At 33.5% G+C, this 20413-nt stretch overlaps 1 protein-coding gene across 1 annotated transcript; it reads left to right on the plus strand.

Moving 5' to 3' along the window:
* Positions 1–799: 799 nt before the first annotated feature.
* LOC136034091 (small integral membrane protein 12-A-like) lies at positions 800–10624 on the plus strand. The gene is made up of 2 exons (XM_065715217.1): positions 800–865; positions 10154–10624. The coding sequence occupies exons 1-2, from the start codon at positions 814–816 to the stop codon at positions 10447–10449; spliced, it is 348 nt and encodes a 115-aa protein (XP_065571289.1). The 5' UTR covers positions 800–813; the 3' UTR covers positions 10450–10624.
* Positions 10625–20413: the final 9789 nt, after the last annotated feature.

A 20413-nucleotide genomic window follows, 5' to 3' on the forward strand; every position in this document is an offset into this window, starting at 1 on the left:
TTAAAACTTAAAACGAACAGAAATTATGACGCATATGGGGGGTTCCTCTGTTCGTAATACCTCGCTCTTTACACTAAAGCATTTTTAGTAATTTTAACTATTTATTCTTTGGCTTTTGTGATTTAGGGGTCATTCTTAAAGAATTGGGACAAAATCCAAGCTTTAGTGTAAAGAGCGAGGCATTGACGAGGGGGAGAAGCCCTTTATATACGTACTAAAAACATACGAATATAGAAATTCGTTACGTAAGTTCACTAATAAGTTACATATATTTTTTACTAATGAAAACGTTTATAAAAAAATAAAAGTTCTAGTTGCCTTTTATCAAAAAATTGGAGAGCAACTAGGTCTCCTCCCCGCTTCTTTTTTCTCAACATCCTCCGATTAAAACTATGAGAAAGCCATTTAGCCAAAAAAATAATATGTAAATTTCGATTCAATTAGTAATGGCGGAGAGCCAAAATCAAAACATGCATTAATTCAAAAACGTTCAGAAATTAAATAAAAAAAACAATATTTTTTACTGAAAGTAAGGAGCGATATTAAAACTTTAAACGAACAGAAATTAGTCTGTTTATGAAAGGGGCTTTTCCTCCTCAACGCCCCGCTCTTTACGCTAAAGTTTTTTTTTTACTGTTTTACAAAGTAGAGTTAAGTGAAAGAGTAAAATTTAGCATAAAGAACGGGACGTTGAGGAGGAGAAGCCCCTTTCATATACAGAGTAATTTGTCTTCGTTTTAAGTTTTAATGTCGCTCCTTACTTTCAGTTAAAAAAAATTTTACTAGCAAGACCGTTGCCGCTTGTCTAAAATAATGCTTATTATTGACAAAGGGAATTTGATTATCCGGAATTTAAAAATTTATGGTGTGATATTTTATTTTATTTCAGTTATGCAACTTAAGTAATTTAGAATCACATTGAATGAAATAATTGTAACATAAATGTTCCAATTAGAAAAGTTACATGAATATTATTATTATTATAGTGGGATAAATTAAGCTTATAGATTAGATGCTGTTTGGTTAAGCATTCCCGTTTTGCAGTATAAGCTAGCCTACTTGCTATAAGGCTGTGAAACAATTCTGTCTATTATGAACCATTTTGAAAATCTTAGGTACATTATAGGGCATACGTCAGAGAGGAAAAAACACAGGCTACCAAAAGCTTTTCTATTCAATAGGCTACTCTTTCCTGGTAGGCTACTGCTGTTACAAATACATCCTAACACCTTAATGGGGCCAGATATAGCCCTTTAAAGTTTGATGATTTTGTTGGTTTAATTTTTTCTTTTTTTGTAAACAGTTGGTTCACAATGCAAAATAAAAGGTAAATTTTCTGATTAATTTAATACTGAAATAGCAAAGAAATAAGTATAGCCTACCTTTAGAATAAGAATTCTATCCTGGATCCAAATGTAACATTCATTTGTGCCCAAAAAGATATTCATTTTGGACACAAAAAGAACTATAGAGCCTATAGTCTAGTCTGAAATTTAAGTACACATAGGATTTTCTGTAAGTCACTCTTTTTAGTAAAAGGTAAAATTCTAGTTAATTGACTTCTTGCTATCTTGGAAAGGGTTTAGGTTTGGAAAAATGAAACTTTCAGGGATGGGTCTACAGGCTAAATTATGTCCCAGGAAGGTATTTTAAAGTACCCACCTCCACTCCTTCTCCCTTAGAGGGCCCTGAAATTCACCTACTAGACAGGTCTATACCTATTGAAATTTTGACAAAATAACATTTTACCTTAATTTTTAGTTACTAGTTGCTTTTTCTCTGCCTTTAGTTCTGAAACTGCAATTCCTGTTATTTGAGTAGAATTTTGAGCCATTTAAATGTTGTTTTTTTTTCAAAATTTAGGAAATGTATTCCTAATATGCCTATTTATATAATATGCCTAAGTATTAATAGCCTGATATAATCTGAATCTTAAATTAAATGATATAATCTCTTGTAGGCCCTCAAAAAGTGTGCCAGTCTGGTCATCATTGTCACCTATAGTAGCATAAACATTAATCCATGAGATTTGGGGCAGTTTAAAGTCTCCAATAATTGATATGTTATGGGAAGGATAGCTCATCACTGAGCTTATACAATTTGCAATTCTAAGGTGGGAACTCTGCTGGATAAGGGAGCCTGGGCTTCTATAAATACATCCTATAATTAAAGGATGATCCTTTTGTTCAATCTTTATCCATACCTGCTCAACCCATGGCCCATACTGAAATCAAGTTTAAGAGTTTGTACTTACAGGGTTTGTGTGATGTACAGGACAATTCCTCTTCCTTCAGGATTCACAAGGTTTGATACTATTTTAAACCCAGGGATCTGAATCTATACATTAGTAAGTGACACCAAAATGTTCTTTGGTCTAACTTCAGTAAAAGCAAATACACTCACTTCAGGCCTAGTTGACAGTGCAGCCTTAATTTCATCTATTTTGGTGGTGATGCAATCTACCTTACTATAAAGCACTAACAGTCCATCTTTATGTTCAGTATAGGGATCATTAATATTATTTAGCTTTGACAGACAAGATTGGAAAGAAGAACCATTTGAAGGTTTTCTGCTGCAAATACTAGATATGGCACTGGCAAATGACTCATCATCATCTGTCGTAAATGTACGGCTTATGTTTGACTTGTTTATACTATGATCTCTATAAACAGAACTATTTACATGGTTTTCACACTTAGTTATTTCCTCTGTGTATCTATTGCCTGCAACCCCAGGGAGGCTGAAGACTGTTGAGAGTTTTTTTGTGACTATTTTGTTACTTTTAATCATTAAATTAGTTTTGCCACCTGCTCATCTTCTGTACAGTCATCCATACAGTTTCTTTCTTTTGCATTGGTCTTTTTTTTATATACCATACAATAATTAAATCTAGTCATACACCATGTGGTCTTTGCTAAAACAAATTTTTCTGCAGTCAGGATTCTATTTCTGTCTGCAATATTTACCAAAACGTCACTTGAAATAGTTTTAGAATTGAGTAACAATGAAAAAAACATGATAATCTGATTAATAGAAACATGCTGCATATTACTAGGAAAAAATTTTCCATTGTTTAGATGTTTTTTTTTAGTTTTTAATAAGTTCTAGGGCCATACCTGGGACCACCAGGACAGGGAGGGATTATGCCAAATTAGGGTTGCTCCACCAAAGCAACCCTAATATTTGGAAAGAGCATAAATTTCAGTATCACTTGGTACTACTTTTGTTTTACTAAGAAGTTTCCTTCAGAAGATCAGTACTTCTGGACCCTTATTCTAGTATGATTAGATCCTTTTTTTTATGCTCTCTCCTAGTATCACAGTTATTTTTCTGAAAATGCACCCATCTCCTTGATGGTCCAAAATATAGCCCAAGGAATATGTGAAAACTAAAAGCAAACAATGAAATTAACCTGTCCTATCACACTTTTATCCACTTTTTCAGACCAGGGACTAGAACACATTTCCAAGGGTACCAATTAACATATTTGGAAACAGTTTGCTATTGCAGTTCCATAGAAATAAACATCTGAAAGTCCTCTTATTTAATGCTCTTCAAATTCCGAGTTAATGTTTCTGACAGTGCAACCCCACCCCCACCCCCCCATGATAGTACAATATATAGCCCTAATCATCTATTTTTTCATTGTTTAGTACCTTTTGGTGTATAGTCAAACAGGTTGCTCCAGTCACGACTTGATGAAACAAAGTTGTGCCTCAATGATTACAAAAGATCTGAAGATAAAATTTTATTTTAAATGATTTGGAAATGCAGATAACAATGGAAGGAAACATGATCTTGAGGCAGTTTGGGAACTTCAAACCAACTTCAAATTCCCATAACCATGTTGATCCTCAATGATATTGTATGAGATGCCTCTGACTTGGACATGAGAGTAAACCCTTCTAAATTCATGATAATACCAATCCTTAGTCCTCTTTTAAATTGTTTGGAATCATAATTTCTTTTAATTCAAACAGGGGTTTTCCCTGTTGAAAATATCATTTGTAAAGCCAGTGTATCCATTTTCCTCCATAAGCTCCTAAATATATTTGCCCCATCCCATTTCTTAAGGATCTTTACTTCCTTTGTCTGCCCTCATCTTGAATGTGTTTATCCTGTCTGACAGCCTGGTCTTTTATGTGAGAGGGTCAGGTAAAATAAAGCATACACAAAAAAAGAGACAGGCATATAATTTTTAAAGAAGATAAAGTTCCATGCACTGTCCTTCTGAAAAAAAAGCTAGGTTAGAAATACTTGAGGGCAGGAGAGGTATGGTGTGCCTCCGTTTTTAAAAAAAAATGCAATGACAAGCCCTTGCACAAAAACATTTTCCCTGAAAGACTCTTCCTACCCTAACTCAACCCACAACAGGCTACTTCTTGGCCTCTTCTGAATATGTCTCGTGTTCATTCCTATACCTCCAGTTATAACAACACTTCTGACCCCTACATCATAGGCAGTGCAATAGTTCTACCAAAGTAAGGAGCAATGTGGGCAAAAAGTATTATTTTCTTTGTTAATTTACTTTTTGAGGAGTTCTAGACCATATCCTTCATATAGAAGGAGTTGTTGCTGTAACTTTGAAAAGGGCTCATTCAATTGAAAATTGAATGATCTAATTCCTTTTTTAAGTCAAAAATGATTGGAGGGCAACCAGCCCCCCTCCCTCCCATGCCCATCATTTCCTCAAGCACATCTAATCACAAATTTAGAAATAACCATTTTGTTCAGCATAGTCGAAAGGTCTGGAAATTATGGTTTTGAGGAAAAAACCACAGCCCTCAGGGCAACAGTTGCCAGTTATGCCTGGGGCATATAAGTTTTTTATTATAGAAAGGGTGGCTGTATAAACTTCGGTGAGGGCTCATTGGATTAGAAATCAGAAGTTCTAGTGCCCTTTTTAAGAGTCAAAGTATTCAGAGGGCCACTGTCCCCCCTGCATAGTTCTACTCTCTTTCAAAATTCAACTGTGATAGAGGGCAATTAACCCCCATCTAACATCCTATTTTCCCCAGACACAAAAACCATTTTGTTGCCAATAGTCCAAAGAGCAAATGACAACATCTTCAGGATCAACACAACCCCCCAGAGGCAATAGTTGCAAGTTGTGTCCTAAGGCATATAAGGTTCTTATCAAGTGGGTGGTCTTATAAACTTTGGATTGGAGGGAACTTATTTGATTGGAAGTCAGAAGTTCTAGTGTCATTTTTAAGAGCCAAAAGTAAATGGAAGGCAACCTTCATCTTCCTCCAAACCTATCATTCTCCAAAACACATCCAATCAAAATTTTAAGTGGCTATTTTGCTCAGAAATGTTGAAAGATCCAGTGATTATGTCTTTTGGGATGTCAACCTCCCCACAGTCCTCAGAGCAATTTGTTCATTTTTAACATCTAGTATATGTTATTGAGAAAGGTTTTTTTTTTTTTTACTTTATTTTTCGAAAAGACAAAGGCCATTCAGTTGAGCCTTTCAGAAAATGTTGAATTGAGTATTGAACTAAATAAACACATCATTTGTATACAGATTGTCAAAAGGGCGTAACTCAGGAATGACTGAGTATATTAATTTTGAACTTTCAGGAAATAATAAGGAAGACGATCAAAAAGGCAATATTTGCATGCTGCCGCTATTACTACCTACTACTGCCACATTATTCCATCTACAATGTTGAACTAAATCAAAAGATTCTATGTGCATGCACATTGTCAAATGACTGTATCTCAAGAATTAATTTGGGTATTAAGTTTGAACTTTCAGAGAATGCTTGAAGGGGAAGATTGCACTGACCAAAAGGTAATATGTGCATGCTACTACTAATACTACTATCACTGCTACATTTAATACTGCTACTTCAAATTCAGCTTCTATTGCAACTACTTTTAAGGCTAAGAACATTGAGATGAAAATTTCAAAAAAGTATATGAATATACAGGTTATTAAAAGGACATACCAGCAATGTCATAGCACTATAGCATTGTCATAATACTGCTTCTAATAGGACTGTTGCTATTACTATTAATACTACTACTAGTAATACCAATGCTACTACTATGACTGCTATTACAACTATGCCTAATGGTATGAAGGTGAAATTTATCAGAATTTTTAGTATGGAAGGTGAACTGAATCACAACACACTATATGTATGCATGCTGTCAAAAGGGTGCAATAGCATTATTTTAGGAACAGTTTGGTGTGTGAAGTTGAAAGTAACTGGGCTTGTTATGGAGGATGTTGAACTAATCAAAAGAAAATATTTGCATCCTATTGCTACTACATCTACTCATACTACTACTGCTGCTACTATTAATTCGACTTCTTCTACTACTATTGTTGCCATTAAAACTAAGGATATTAAGGCGAAAAATTTGGAATGTATTAAAACTGTATGGAACTAAATTGAAACACTATGCCCCACAGGTTGCCAAGAGGATGTATCAGACATGCTTCAGGAATGGTTGATAGTATTAAGGTGAAACTTTCAGCGTGTGTTGAAAAGGATGCTGAAGAAACAATAGGTGATATGCACATACTGCTACTATTGCTACTACACAATATAAAGAGTGTTAGGGTGAAGCTTTTAAGGAATATTTTGGTGGATGTTTAACTAAATCAAAACAAACTATGGTGGATTTTCTAAAAAACAACAAAGGAATATCACAAGAACAGCTTACATTATTAGGTTAGACTTTTAAGGGTAAGTTGTGACGGATTTTGAAGTAGCCATAAGGCACTATTTGTATACTATTAATACTACCACTACAGTAACTGTAACTCATGACGCTGAGGATTTTAAGGTGAAACTTTAAGGAAGCATTTAGGACAAGTTTCAGTTAAACAAAAGAGAACCGTATACAGGCAAGTTTTCAAAAGAGAATATAATCAATAGCATTGGCAGCATTGCTCTATAATAGCTAGGAATATCATTGAAACTTTTAAAGGAGCTAATTTGATTCAGAATTGAAAGTTATAGTGTTTTGTTTTAAGAGTAAAGAGACACTGGAGGCCATGCCGCCCTTCTCCCAATCCCATTCACTTTCCAAACACATCCAGTCAAAATTTTGAGACTGTCATTTTGTTCAGCATAGTAGGACAGTCAAGCAACTATGTCTCTAGGGATTTTGGGTATGTCAATTTCCCACAGTTATGAAATTGACCCTTTATGCTTTAAAACTGAATGTTGCTTTAAAACTAAATCAAAAGCCACTGTGTGTATGGTTGCCAATAAGACAGCAATATCTCCAGAACAACTGGGGGTATTAAGTTGAAACTTTTGGGGCTAATACTATTACTTCTTCTGCTCTTGCGATTTGAATAAATCAAAAGATTTTAAGTGTATCCCGGGTGTCAAAAAGCATGGATAGAATGCTTTGGAAATGATATTAAGTTTTATTTTTCAGGTAAACTTGAGGAGGTATAAAATTAAATTAAACAACACTGTTTATGTCCAGATTAAAAATTGTGATAAAATTTATCCAAAATACCAATAGGAAGCCTTTGGTTAGAAATTTGGTCCTTTCTGTATCTACATTTATGCTCCCCATCCCCCTTCATTTTCTTGTGTTGGCACCTTAGCGGAAGGGCAGGATTGCTTTGATAAACGTCACAAAGATGTACAGCACAAATAATGTGTAAACAAACTGTTTTCATTCTTGTAACTTATCATTAATTCCTGGAAGTTTCATTTCCTTATTCAACTACTTTCCAATATGGTAAAAAGCTTCTCTTCTACAATTTTACACTAGATATCTAGACCATTTGAAAAGTGCACTCTTTCAAAGAGTTCGTGGTAACGAAGTGTAAGTAAGGAGCAACCTGGCTCAATAGTAACCACAACTCTAAAAAACAGAATTTTTATACCAACAGACATATCAAAACAATAGACTTTTTATATTGATTTCAAATATGTAAGTTTCATTTAGTTTAGTCAAATCCATCAAAGGTTAAGAGTCTGAGAAAGTTTGCCCAATTTCCAAAAAAAGGGGAAACACCCTTTAAAAGTCATATCATCCTAATGAGAGTCACGCCATCAGATTCAGCATATCAGAGAACCCTTATGTAGAGGTTTCAAGCTCCTATCTGCAAAAATATGGAATTTTATATTTTTTGCCAGAAGAATGATCACAGATGTGTGTTTAATTTTTTTTCGCCCAGGGGTGATTGCATCAATTCAGTGGTCCTAAAATATCAGGAAAGGGCTCATTTGAATGGAAATTCAAAGTTCCAGTGCCCTTTTTAAGTGAACAAAAACCGGAGGGCAACCAGGCCCCCTCCCACGTTCTTCGTTCTCAAAATCGTCTGATCAAAATTTTGAGATAGTCATTTTGTTCAGCACGGTTGAAAGGCTGAATAACAATGCCTTTGGAGGTATTATGACCCCCCACAGCCCACAGGGAAAGGTCTATAAGTTGTAAAAATTTGCCCATTGCTTACGTATAGTATTTGCTATTGGGAAGTATGCACACATTTTTTGGGCGGGGAAGGGGGAATTTTCTGCTGGTGGGGTTTTTCTCGGGGATATTTTTCCATGGGGAGGGATGTTTCCAGGGGGCGACTTTGTCAGGAGAAATTTTACACTGTGGGAATTTGCCAGAATTCCTATATGAAATTCTTTTTATGTCTTGATTTCTCTTTGCCGACAAACTTTTACGCGGGGAAATGTTAAGTGTGATTGTCTGGGCTAAATTTTTCTCCAAGACTGAATTTTCTAGGGAATAAATCCTTGGGGAGGAGGGATTTTTCCATGGAGGTGTAGTCAGATTTCCTGGCCTTATTAAAAAATGATCAGAAATTAAATAAAAAATACAAGTTTTTTCAACTGAATGTAAGGAGCAATATTAAAACTTAAAACGAACATAAATTATTCCGTATATGAGGGGGGCTGCTCATCCTCAACATCTCGCTCTTTACGCTGAAGTTTAAATTCTGTTGCATTTCTTTAAGAACGACTCCTGAAACACTATGTTCATTTAATTAGAACAATAAGAAACTTTTTTAGAAGTACTAAAAAACTTTAGCGTAAAGAGCAAGGTGTTGAGGAGGAGCAACCCTCTTATATACGGAATAATTTCAGTTCATTTTAAGTTATAATATTGCCCCTTACTTTCATTCGAAAAAACTTGTTTTTTTATTTAGTACTTCTAAAGAGTCTACTCACTTGAATGTTGCGTGAATTAAAGGAAAATACGCATAGCTTACTACAATTCTAATACAGTTACAGGGAGAAGTTTCCTGTTGTATGATTTTTTATCTTCTTAAACTGGGTCAACTAAAAAATGAAAAGGCTAGTCAACACTGAGAGTACAAAAATATATTTGAGGCATTAGGGAGAAGCTCATTCAGTAACTAAAGCTTGTTCTTCGTTTCTTTTTTTGAAATAGAAACAAAGCTGAATAGCATACCTATTTAAATTTGTAAACATATCTTTATACAAAAGTATAGCAGTTCAAAATAGGGATGAAACCCTTTAATTGACAGTGAACAGATATAAAATTTTTTAACTGGATATTTCGAACACTGTATATGTGTTAGAAATATCCAGTTAAAAAAATTTATATCTGTTCACTGTCGATTAAAAGGTTTCATCCCTATTTTGAACTGCTATACTTTCGTCATGGAAAGGCAGTGTGGTCTTCGAAGTTATCTATATCTTTATACAAACTCTTCACTAGAATACAAACTTTGTACCAATTTATTGGAGGAAATAGTTTTACTAATAACTGCTTCATGGGTTCAAGTAAATTAGACTTTTGGGTTGGGTTGTATCCAGGAGGAGGCTAGGTTACTAGGTTTGATCCGTTCTAAAATAGTTTTTCAGGCTCATAAATTGGTCTTATGCAGGTTAATTGTAGGAAAAGCCAAGACATAAAGTCCGATTTAGTGAGAGGAAAATCTGGCATAAGCCCTTATTAGGATTGTATAAAAATGATTGTTTTGGCATTTATACACCCACAAATAAAAAGCCTTTGGGATCCACCTCCTCCAAAAAACTTTAGATATGATTCTGCTGTTTGAATTATGTTATGCAGCATTGTTATATCTCTTTATGGCCGAGCCATATCTAGATTAAGAACTTTTTGAATGCCAACGTTCTTGCACTATTTTGTGTCAAATTTCACTGCTGTTTTACCACTGTTTATTATTTTTAGATATATTGCTTTACAATAAAGGCATGATTCCAGCTGTTTGGGCAGTGTTGAGAAGCTATGCTCCTGCACTTATGCTACCAGTTGCTGCTCTAGTGGGACTTATTGGTTACAGTATTGAGTCCAGAGTGTCTGACAGATATACTCCCTACAAAGATAGTATTGGAGAAGCACGTGAAGAAAGACAGTTAGAAGAAGTTTTGAGTAAAGAAGGTAGCTTAGTGGAAAGCATAAAAGAGAAGAAATTTGTGCCGAAATCTGTTTTTGAAAAAAATGTATCACCTTCTCTTCAGAAATAGATTTAATTTATTCTATTTCTATGCTCCAATTAGGTTGTTTGAATGCAGTGTTGTAGATAAAAGTAAAGTGTCAACTAAAAAACAACTGACCTCTGGGCAGAAGGCCTTAAGAAAACGTTATTGGGAATTTGAAACTGAGTGGAATAGAAAAGTAGATCTAGGTAGTTTATCTGAAGAAGAGAAACTTATCAATAGGATTCACAATGAAGCTGTGATCAATGGACATTTTACCTATGATGATCCTGCTACAGGTAACCGTGTAATGACCAGATTGAGACATTTTCTGAAAGGTACCTGCTGTGGGAATGCTTGCAGGCATGTAAGTAACTTTGAACTACTTCCAAAGTTGTTAGAAAAGTTCCATAAACATTGATGTAACTAAATAATGCATCTAGAAGGCTAAGTCTTCCAGAAGGGCAGCCTCAAAAAATTCTTAACAGATAAAAAAAAAGTTATATAAATATGGACTATTTGGGAAAAAAAGTCATGTTCAACGAATCTCTTGTTTATCTGGATAGCTGCCCTAATGCATGTACTGTACCAAGTAGTTTTTTACTAAAAAAATAATTTTTTTTCTTAGAAAACTCACAGGTTATATGCTTTGAATCATTTCTAAATAAACTAAATAGGAAATATATATATTTTACTGTAGCTAAACAGTTCAAAAAGGTTACTAAGCTTTGGATGTGGAATTTTTCTTACTAGTGTCAATTGTCTTAAGGGGAAGTATAGTAGCATGGGTTATGGGAGTCTCAGCTCTCCCTTTATGGGGTGGAAGGGTACTTAAAAATTTACAATGGTAACCACCGTAAAAGGTGAAATAATGCGAAAAAGTGATTAATTTCTCGTAAACAACAATATTTCAAGAATAGTAGCCTATGTTGTTGATATACCCGAGGTAGTTAATTTGGTAAGTCCCAGTGATGAACTGGAAAGCTGAACCCATTTGAAGGGTATCTTCTTTAGGAGTATGTACTTTTTAAAGATCCATTGTAACAAGGCTGGAATTGTTTCTAAGGTTAAAAATGGTTGACAAATTGCTCAATTCCAAGACTCCTTTAGATTTCTTGGAAAATTTGGAGAATTTTGTTCTGAATCTTTTACCCCTTTTTTAATTTAGTTGCCTCTAAAACTGCTGCTTTGCATTTCTAAAAATTTATTTTCGGTTACAATAATCAAAAATTTTGAAATTCATTGTGCTTTATGAATGAATTTTTGAAAAGTCTGCACAAATTAAGTACAAATTATAACCCGTAAAAGTACTTGAACATGTGAAAGACACTTAAGAAAATTTCTTGTCAGCACACTTTCACAAAAAAAAAACAAAAAACTAAACAAAATGTTATTTTTGTACGAGCTGGACAAAAATTTCAAAGGGGGGAGGAGGGTCAGATGAGTAACCGATTTCATTTCCTAACATGATACAGGTAGTATTGACACGTGTCTACATGGACACTTGGCTCCGAGCTGCCTAAAAAAAAAGCTTTGTTTTAGGCAACTCGGAAGCAAGAAGATGATATCTTAAAGGAAAAGCTATTTCAATTGGGCATTTTAATAATGTCAAGGATAATTTTTAGAACATGTATGGTCCATTATGGTGGATTATGCTGCATTTTCCCTTAGTATACTTTACTTGGTTGTTAGATTCTTCTTTATTCAATTTGTTTTGTTTAAAATTTTAATTACCTTATCTTTTAGTGCGTTTATAATCACGAAGCAGTCCCAAAGAGCATGCAAAAAACAATGCGCTTCAATAGTGCCTTTTGGGTGCCAGTACAATCAGAAGAGGCAGAAAGCAATGAAGAAGATTGAACTTTGAAGAATGAAAGAAGAGGAGTAAGGATGTGCTAGCATTTGACCAGTGAAAATCAATTGTGCAAAATATTTTTTTTTCTTTTTTTAAGGAATAAAAGTTTAAATGTTGATACAAAAATACTTTGGCACAAAAAAAAATTATCACAGCTAAAGAAATTGAATGAAAAGAATTACCACTGTAGGCAATACTCCCAGGGACCATTACGTAAAAGACTTTGAGTCACAGCATCAGATCTAAAAACATTGAGAAACATTTGGTCAATCTCCTAATTTAATTCTAAAATTTGTTTTATCTAACACGAAGGTTTCGTCATTATTATTTTTAACCCTTAGAACATACTATTTTTTTAAAATCATGAAAAACAGGGAGAGGAATATGTGTCTCTGCGTGATGCAAATGATATTTCCGTATAGTAGACACTAAACGTATTTTAAATGAAGGTGTATGAAACAGCCCTATGGCCCTCATCCCAATATTACGAACATCGAGATAATGATGGATTGGCGAACTGCATAAAAAGTAAGCATATATATATATATATATATATATATATGTGTGTGTGTCAAAACACAGAGTTTCAGTTAAGTTGATACTTATTGACAGTGAGATTTAGGTAGCACCGGACCCGCCAGTATTGAGAGATATCTGATTATGTAGCTCAGACAGTTCAAAAGCGAAGCATAAATGGCCATATAAATGAAGAATTAGCAATTTGGGCCATTTTCCGTTGACGGTTCTTCTCACCACCGTCATTGTCGTTTGTGGAAAGGCATAGTCACAGAGGTCACTTCCAAGGTGTTAATTTTAAACCAGGCACATAGACAAGAATGTTTTTCAGGAGGGAGAACGCTTAAAAAAATATTTGATAGTTTGAATGAGAAGTGTCTAGACATTAATCTTTTTTAATTAAATATATATATATGTATATATATATATATATATATATATATATATATATATATATATATATATATATATATATATATATATATATATATACCTAACACGGGGATACTATGGGAAATCTACGGTAGGCACGCCACTTGCTTGGGTAGAGAATTTAAAGTGCCGAAACCCTATAGGCAAGTGTTTATTCTCCTTAAGCCCTTGTGTTGGGTTGTTGCCTCTGAATTATTGGTCTTTTTTTTTTTACTGTTTGGTAAATGACGACTTATACTTACAGATGACACGACTGCCTGTCCATGGATTATTCTTTATGGTTGATTGTGTATGGCTATGCAGCTTGACCTATGTGATTGTATGGATGAGTAGGGTTAAGGCCTCATTCAAGTGCTGGTCTATATTAGTCACTAATTTAGGAAAACAGTCTTCCTTTTCTCCTTCTGTTTTTTTTTTTTATTTTTTTTTTATGTGTTTGTGCTGTTGCATTGGTGATTTCTCTTTTCATTATATATATATATATATATATATATATATATATATATATATATCATGAAAAGAGAAATCACCAATGCAACAGCACAAACACATAAAAAAAAGAGACAGAAGGAGAAAAGGAAGACTGTTTTCCTAAATTAGTGATTAATATAGACCAGCACTTGAATGAGGCCTTAACCCTACTCATCCATACAATCACATAGGTCAAACAGCATAGCCAAACACAATCAACCATAAAGAATAATCCATGGACAGGCAGTCATATATATATATATATATATATATATATATATATATATATATATATATATATATATATATATATATACATTAAATGAATAAAAAAAGGAAATAAAAATATAATATTTCTTATAAAGTTATAAGGAAATATAAAAAAATCAAAATAAAGCAGTTTTTTCTATTAAAAAACTTCGTTCTTTTTATTAACTTAAAATTTCATAAGAAAGAATTAATCAGGTTTTTAATAAAATATTTTCATCGTACAACAGGTTTTAAAAAGATGGGGTGATTTACCTCTCCAGAAATAAGGAAAAACATGATCGGCGTATAAAATGAGTTACAAAAATAAACCAATGGAAATAAAGCACACTTTCTAACACAGAAATATAGGCAATCACTAAGTACTACTTCCGCATGCTACCAGTAACCATAAAATCCTTCTGCTTCACCTCATATTCCATAAGAACACGCAATATATAAATAATTTTTATTTGTAAAAATCTGTGGCACAGTTAGAATAAAATGAACGTTGCCAAAGTATTGACTACATAATAGAGTGAAAGTTAAAAATAATTTCAAGAAAAATTCTAAACTCTAACATCCACTCAATTAGATTCAGTAAAAAACACCATCAACTACTCATTAGAAATAATGACATAATATTAAGACACAGAGCATGCAAAATTACAATCATAAAACATATACCATAGAATTGAAAAGATTCTTTTTGTTGCCATATTGTTATTATTGTGTCAACTATAACAAAAGAGGAATTGATTAGTATGAAAGGTAAAAAGTTCTGAAATCCACTACTGACCATCCGCCTCCTATAGTCCACTCTAGAGGTCGTGTTTTAAAAAGGGCTGTAGGACAGGGCAGCAGAAGTTCTTAGTAACTTTTATTTTAAAATTGAGAGATAGAAAAGAAAAATCCATGAAATAAAAATCGTAAGATTGAACAATGCGGTTTTATCTTTCTATGTAGTATAGATAACCAGGCAAGGGCACTTCTAGCATTTTTTTTTTGGGGGGGGGAGGGTAAACGCATAAAAAATTGTTTATATGCATTTGTCACGCTCTGACGGGTTGGGTCATTTTTTTTGTGGGGGGGGGGTTCGAATCCTATAGCCTCTCACCCTTGGATTCAGCCTTGAAACCATGTTATTTAGTCTTATAGGGGAAATACGACAAAATCTGTCCCAGTTAAGTCTGGTTTTTCTTGTTTCTTAAGAAGTGAATGTTCCTCTATAATTGCAACCATTGGATAAAGATTTACCAAAACGATCTCTAATCTCTTTCAAATCAATTTAGGATGATGTGTTAGATACGCCCTTTCCTTTAGAAACAGAACCATGTCTAGTATGCAATATTTGCGATTGCTTCAAATAGATTATTACGCATTTCAATTTACATAATAACCACATTTAATTTACATTTAAACCATATCTAATATGTAATAGTTGCGATTAATTTAAACCGTGTTTTATTTCATTTTACTTTGTGTTTCCACTCATGCAATTTTTTTTTATTTTTTTCTTCTCACGCAAACCGGCTCACGGATAGCGGAGGTCGGGAAATCGTAAAAATGTTAACACAGAAACAGTTCGCTGCAGCACTTAAAACGCAAAAAAAGAAAATATTAGGATACTATTTAAATGCTAAATCAAGTTTTACCAGCCAAGAAAAACATTCAAAGGGCCAATATGTATTAGTTTTGGCCAGCTATACCTAATACAAAATATAATTCTTATCTTCTATGCTAATTTCCCTGAAAATATCTCTGAAGGCATCGACTATTAAAACGTTGCATTAAAAGGATACAGTCCTCCTGTTGTTTGTCAAATATCAATGAAAAACTTCTGGAAAATACGATTAGTTCCTCAGTTACTTGCAATTTATGGTCCTACAAAGCTTTTTACTTAGAATAACGGGTGTGATTTTCAACGGATCAGTAGAAACATTTCAACGCAACCGTTGAACTGTTCTGACGCCCAAACTTGCAGCAAAAACAGAGGTTTTTTGACGTATCACGCAAAAATGGCCGTTTCAGCATAAAATCTCATCAGTGGGAACCATTGGTTACACTAACACCAACCTTTGAGTCATTTACGTACCTAAATTGCTCAACGAGAGATGTTTAAGATTTATTACCAAATGATAAAATAGGTTTAATTTTTTTTTTCTTTAAATTTTTTATCATGATTGTTTAAGTGAATGACAATCTATTTGGGCCTTTGTTCAAGTTAACTTTTACTGGTGGTTTTTTTCTACGTTGTGTTTTACTTTTTGTTCGTCAAATTTTGCTTTAAGCTACTTGACAGGAAAAATGATATACATAATTTCTAAAAAAAAAAAAAAAAAAAAAAAAAAAAAATTATTTTCAAGCTTATTGTCTTTCCAAATATAATTTTATCAATGTCGAATAATGTGATTACCCGAACTTACCGTTGCGATCTCGTCATATAATCAATAAGAAAATTATTTATAATTAATAAGACAAACTTTTGTTGAACCCAAACTAACTTTGAAGCTCTATTAGGCTCGAAATTCTTATAAAATTTGAATTGAGCGTATTTGGAATTGGTCCTGATCTCCCGGGTAATGCTGGAATATCCATGGTCCTAGCATTTTTAATTATAATTAACTCTTGATAAAGCATCGAATTTTCTTTGGAAGTTTTCCATATTCTTGGAAAACTGAACGATTCTAATCGGTTTCCCCTTATAATTTTATGCCTTAATTTTTTACCTTGGGATTACAAAAATGACTCAAAATCTATGGAATTTTGGTGATTAAGGTGGCAGTTTTGGAAGGATAGAATGTAAAACAGTTCAAAATAGGGATGGACTTGACGTTATCTACGTCAAGGATAGAATGGAAGAAACGGTGCTAATAGGAGTCTTGTCCCAGGGTTGAACTAACGTTGCAACAATTGTATTGTGCCAGCAATTATTTAGCCATGAAAAATTAACTGGGAACTAATATGGTAATATGAAAAAACTGATGTGTACTTCACTTACTTGAAGTATAATTATTGGTTCAAAAAAGACCCTTTTCAAAGCCAGGTACAAATATAAATATCGTAAAAGGTCATTCAATATTAACAGATGAGGCGTGTTAGTATCAACAAAAGTTCGAAAATGTCTAATACGTCAATTTTGGATATATAAATTTTGAACTATATTTCTTGTGACATAAATTATTATATTGGTAAGTAAAGTATCAATATTATTGTAACAACATCTTAGAACGAGGCGGAAATTTAAACTGGTGTCTCTGACAACACGTTTACAAAAAATATAGGTCTACTCTTGATATCAATTAGATATTTTTTTTAATATTATGGAAATTTACAGGTTCACGCATCATCAGATGAGTTTTCCGTCGAAACATAATTGTATTAGATTATGTTAAATTATTGATTAAAATATTATATTAACTATATTAAATTATGTATATTAAATTCAAACATTAAATGTGAAAGGCCTATCGATTCAAATTTATGCACAAAATAAGGGAATTATACCACTTACGGACATGAGCACTGTCGCTTCTTCCATAACAATTATTATGAATAGTACGGTACAAAAATTTTAAATCTCATTGCTGTTCGATTATTCAAGTTAACAATCAAAGTAACAATTTCAAGCAAATTCAATTATTCGAGCCTGCCGATGGCTTCGATTATTCGAGATAGCAATCGATCCTGTCGACAGCTAGTTTTAAATATTCTATCGAAATGCATTTTCTACAAGTCAAGTTATACACTAACTGAAACTATACAATTATTTTTTTCACGTTAACATATTTTAAAAATATTGTGAACTTGCCAAATATATACCTTCAAGCATAGACTATATTTGATTGCTAACCTATAATTTCGAAATTAAGTTACAATAAAAAAAAGTATACCTTATCTACAGCTATAAAACTAATATCGTAAAAGGAAAAAAGAACAAACGTACTTGAATATAAAAAGATAGAACCATTGATAAAAAGACATTTAGAGTAGAAAGTAATTAGACTCTTTACATACAAAACGGAACATTTATCCCTTTTCTCAATATCAAGGCTTCCTTATTCTAAGATCTTATCAATTGCCGCAACCAGGAGAGAAGGAGTGAATTTGCACCAAGGGTAATTTCAACTTTTCTTGAAGAACTCGAATAAAAAACTTAATTGACCCAATTACCTCTTTTTTCTCGTTGGATTTAGTCAGCGTTGCTAGTCAATTTTTTCAATTTAACCCATTAGATTAGACGAGGTTAGGTTGGTTTTGGTTAGCTTAAGTTAGGTTTTTAATTCATTTCTGATATTTAAAAACAAATCTAACCTAATTTTTACCATCCTTGCTTGCATAATACTGAAAAAGCTGACTCGCAAGGCTAATTGAATCCAAGCAGAGAAAAAGGAATTTTGGACTTTCACCTGTGCATGTCGACATTAACCAGATTTGCGGAAGTCACGGTAACAAATATAAATATCCAGAGGACTTTAAGTCGGAACTGCATATCATGGCTACTGCTAGCAGTTCTTTCATAATAGGAAAGTCAAACTGTTCAGGAAGGGATTAAAAATTTACTTGGTTCTACAAATTGTAATTTGAATCAAACCTGACACAGTGAAACTTGTAACAGGGGCGGATTCAGTCTCTACCGAGGAATTTGGGTCTAAAAAACTGCATTAAATAAGCACCTTTTTAGGGTGTAGAACTTTTAAAGGAACCCCAAAGAAAGATTAAAATAAAAGAGACAATGTTTTATAATAAACTTTACACGATGACGATATCAAAATCCCGTCATAATCTAACATCTCAAGTGTTCATATTTAACTCCCAGTTCCTCCCCTAGATGCAGCAGTTCAAAATCGAAACACGTTATTTAAATTTTTCACAGTTTTGACTTTACCATATCACATAATTATTTGTGTTGATTACAGATCACGACCTCTGACAGTTCTCTGGATGTCAGCTTTTTCATTTGCTCTAATCGGAAACTGATAAGGCCCGAAGCCCATCTCAAGAGAAGATTTCTTTGTTCTGTAACGCAGTTAATGTCTTTTTGTTCAACCCTGTCCCACAAAAGATATAAGCATTTTACTACATTGCTCAAGGCGTTTTCACTACGTAATGGGCATTTCTCCGGTGATTTCCGTTCAACTGAAATTTTTGTAATGCTTTATCACTTTCTTAATTGAATTGCCAATACAATGTCGTTCCCGTCCTAATGTCAAACTAAATGGTAAACTAAACCAACTTAAATTATCATTGTTCTAATCAAATTTGAGCTGATGAAACCGAGAAGAAATCTTTAAAGAAACTACGATTTCCTTTTTACTTTACCCTTCCATAAAATATGCACCTCAACTTGTATGGAGCCATAAAAAAAAAGATGAGTTTGATTTATAGACAAAGGCTATTAGCTAACCATGTCTATAAATGCCTATCTTTTCTGATTTTCTACTTTAAATTTTCTCCCCCCCAAACTTTTTATGTTTGTTTCCTTTAAGGTGGACAGCATAAACGGAAATATGCCGAAAAAGCGTAGCTGGGATTATAGACAAGCGATATTTTGTCTTTCCTCTTTAATTTTCTATTTTAAACTTTAATTCTCTATTTCAATTAAAACCTTTTTCTGGGCTATATCCCAGATTCAGAAGCTTTCCAAAAGAAGAATTGAACACTGTTTAAAAATTATTTTTAAGATGTTCTCCATCAGGACTGGTTGAAGATCCCCTCTTTCAGGTGAATGAACAATTGCATCGAGCTAAGCGAATGAGGAAAATTACTTTCCGCTCAAGATACGGATACTATTGCATTCCCCCATGTTCCAATTGTCAAAATCACTTTATAGCACAAAAGCACCGTGCTAAAGATACAATTTTATTTCCAAGAGCATGAGCGAATAAGAGAAATCCCGAATTTGTTTCTGAAAAACCCCATCTAGCTTTACCGGTTGAATTATAAATCTAATAGCAAAAGCATTGACAAAAATACCATTTTATCTATGCCCTTTTTGCTTTTTGCAGAATTCTACGTAGGTTTCATAAGCGAAGGATTTTTGGAGAATAGCACAGTACTGACTATTATACATGCAATCCAAGAAAGATGTTGAAGACTTATCTGCCTAACGTCAAGAGGTTTTCAATTTAATCCAAAGAAATCTAGACTTTTAATTAAAATCCAACTTTAATGAATTAAAACTGAGCTCAGCTAAACGTCTATTGACTTTTCTAGTTTTGTCTATTGCTGGTGAACTGTCCATGACATTTTTTATCGCTTTCAGTGTTTACTATTGTCACTGTGGGTGGCAATAGTGCAGATTAGCGCCATTGTCAATGACGATGAATTCCTATTTCGCTCGCGTGCACCATAAATCCTTTCTATTTAGATCTTCTTTGGCCCCAGTTGGAACAGAGATACAATCCTTTTCGTAAGTTACCTCTTAGATTCAAATTGCATCTGCTCAAAACCTATTTTTGTCTTTAATGTGTTTCGCTTTTGACCGACCCA

This window comes from Artemia franciscana, chromosome 12 (assembly GCF_032884065.1).
Source record: "Artemia franciscana chromosome 12, ASM3288406v1, whole genome shotgun sequence".
Taxonomy (NCBI): Eukaryota; Metazoa; Arthropoda; class Branchiopoda; order Anostraca; family Artemiidae; genus Artemia; species Artemia franciscana.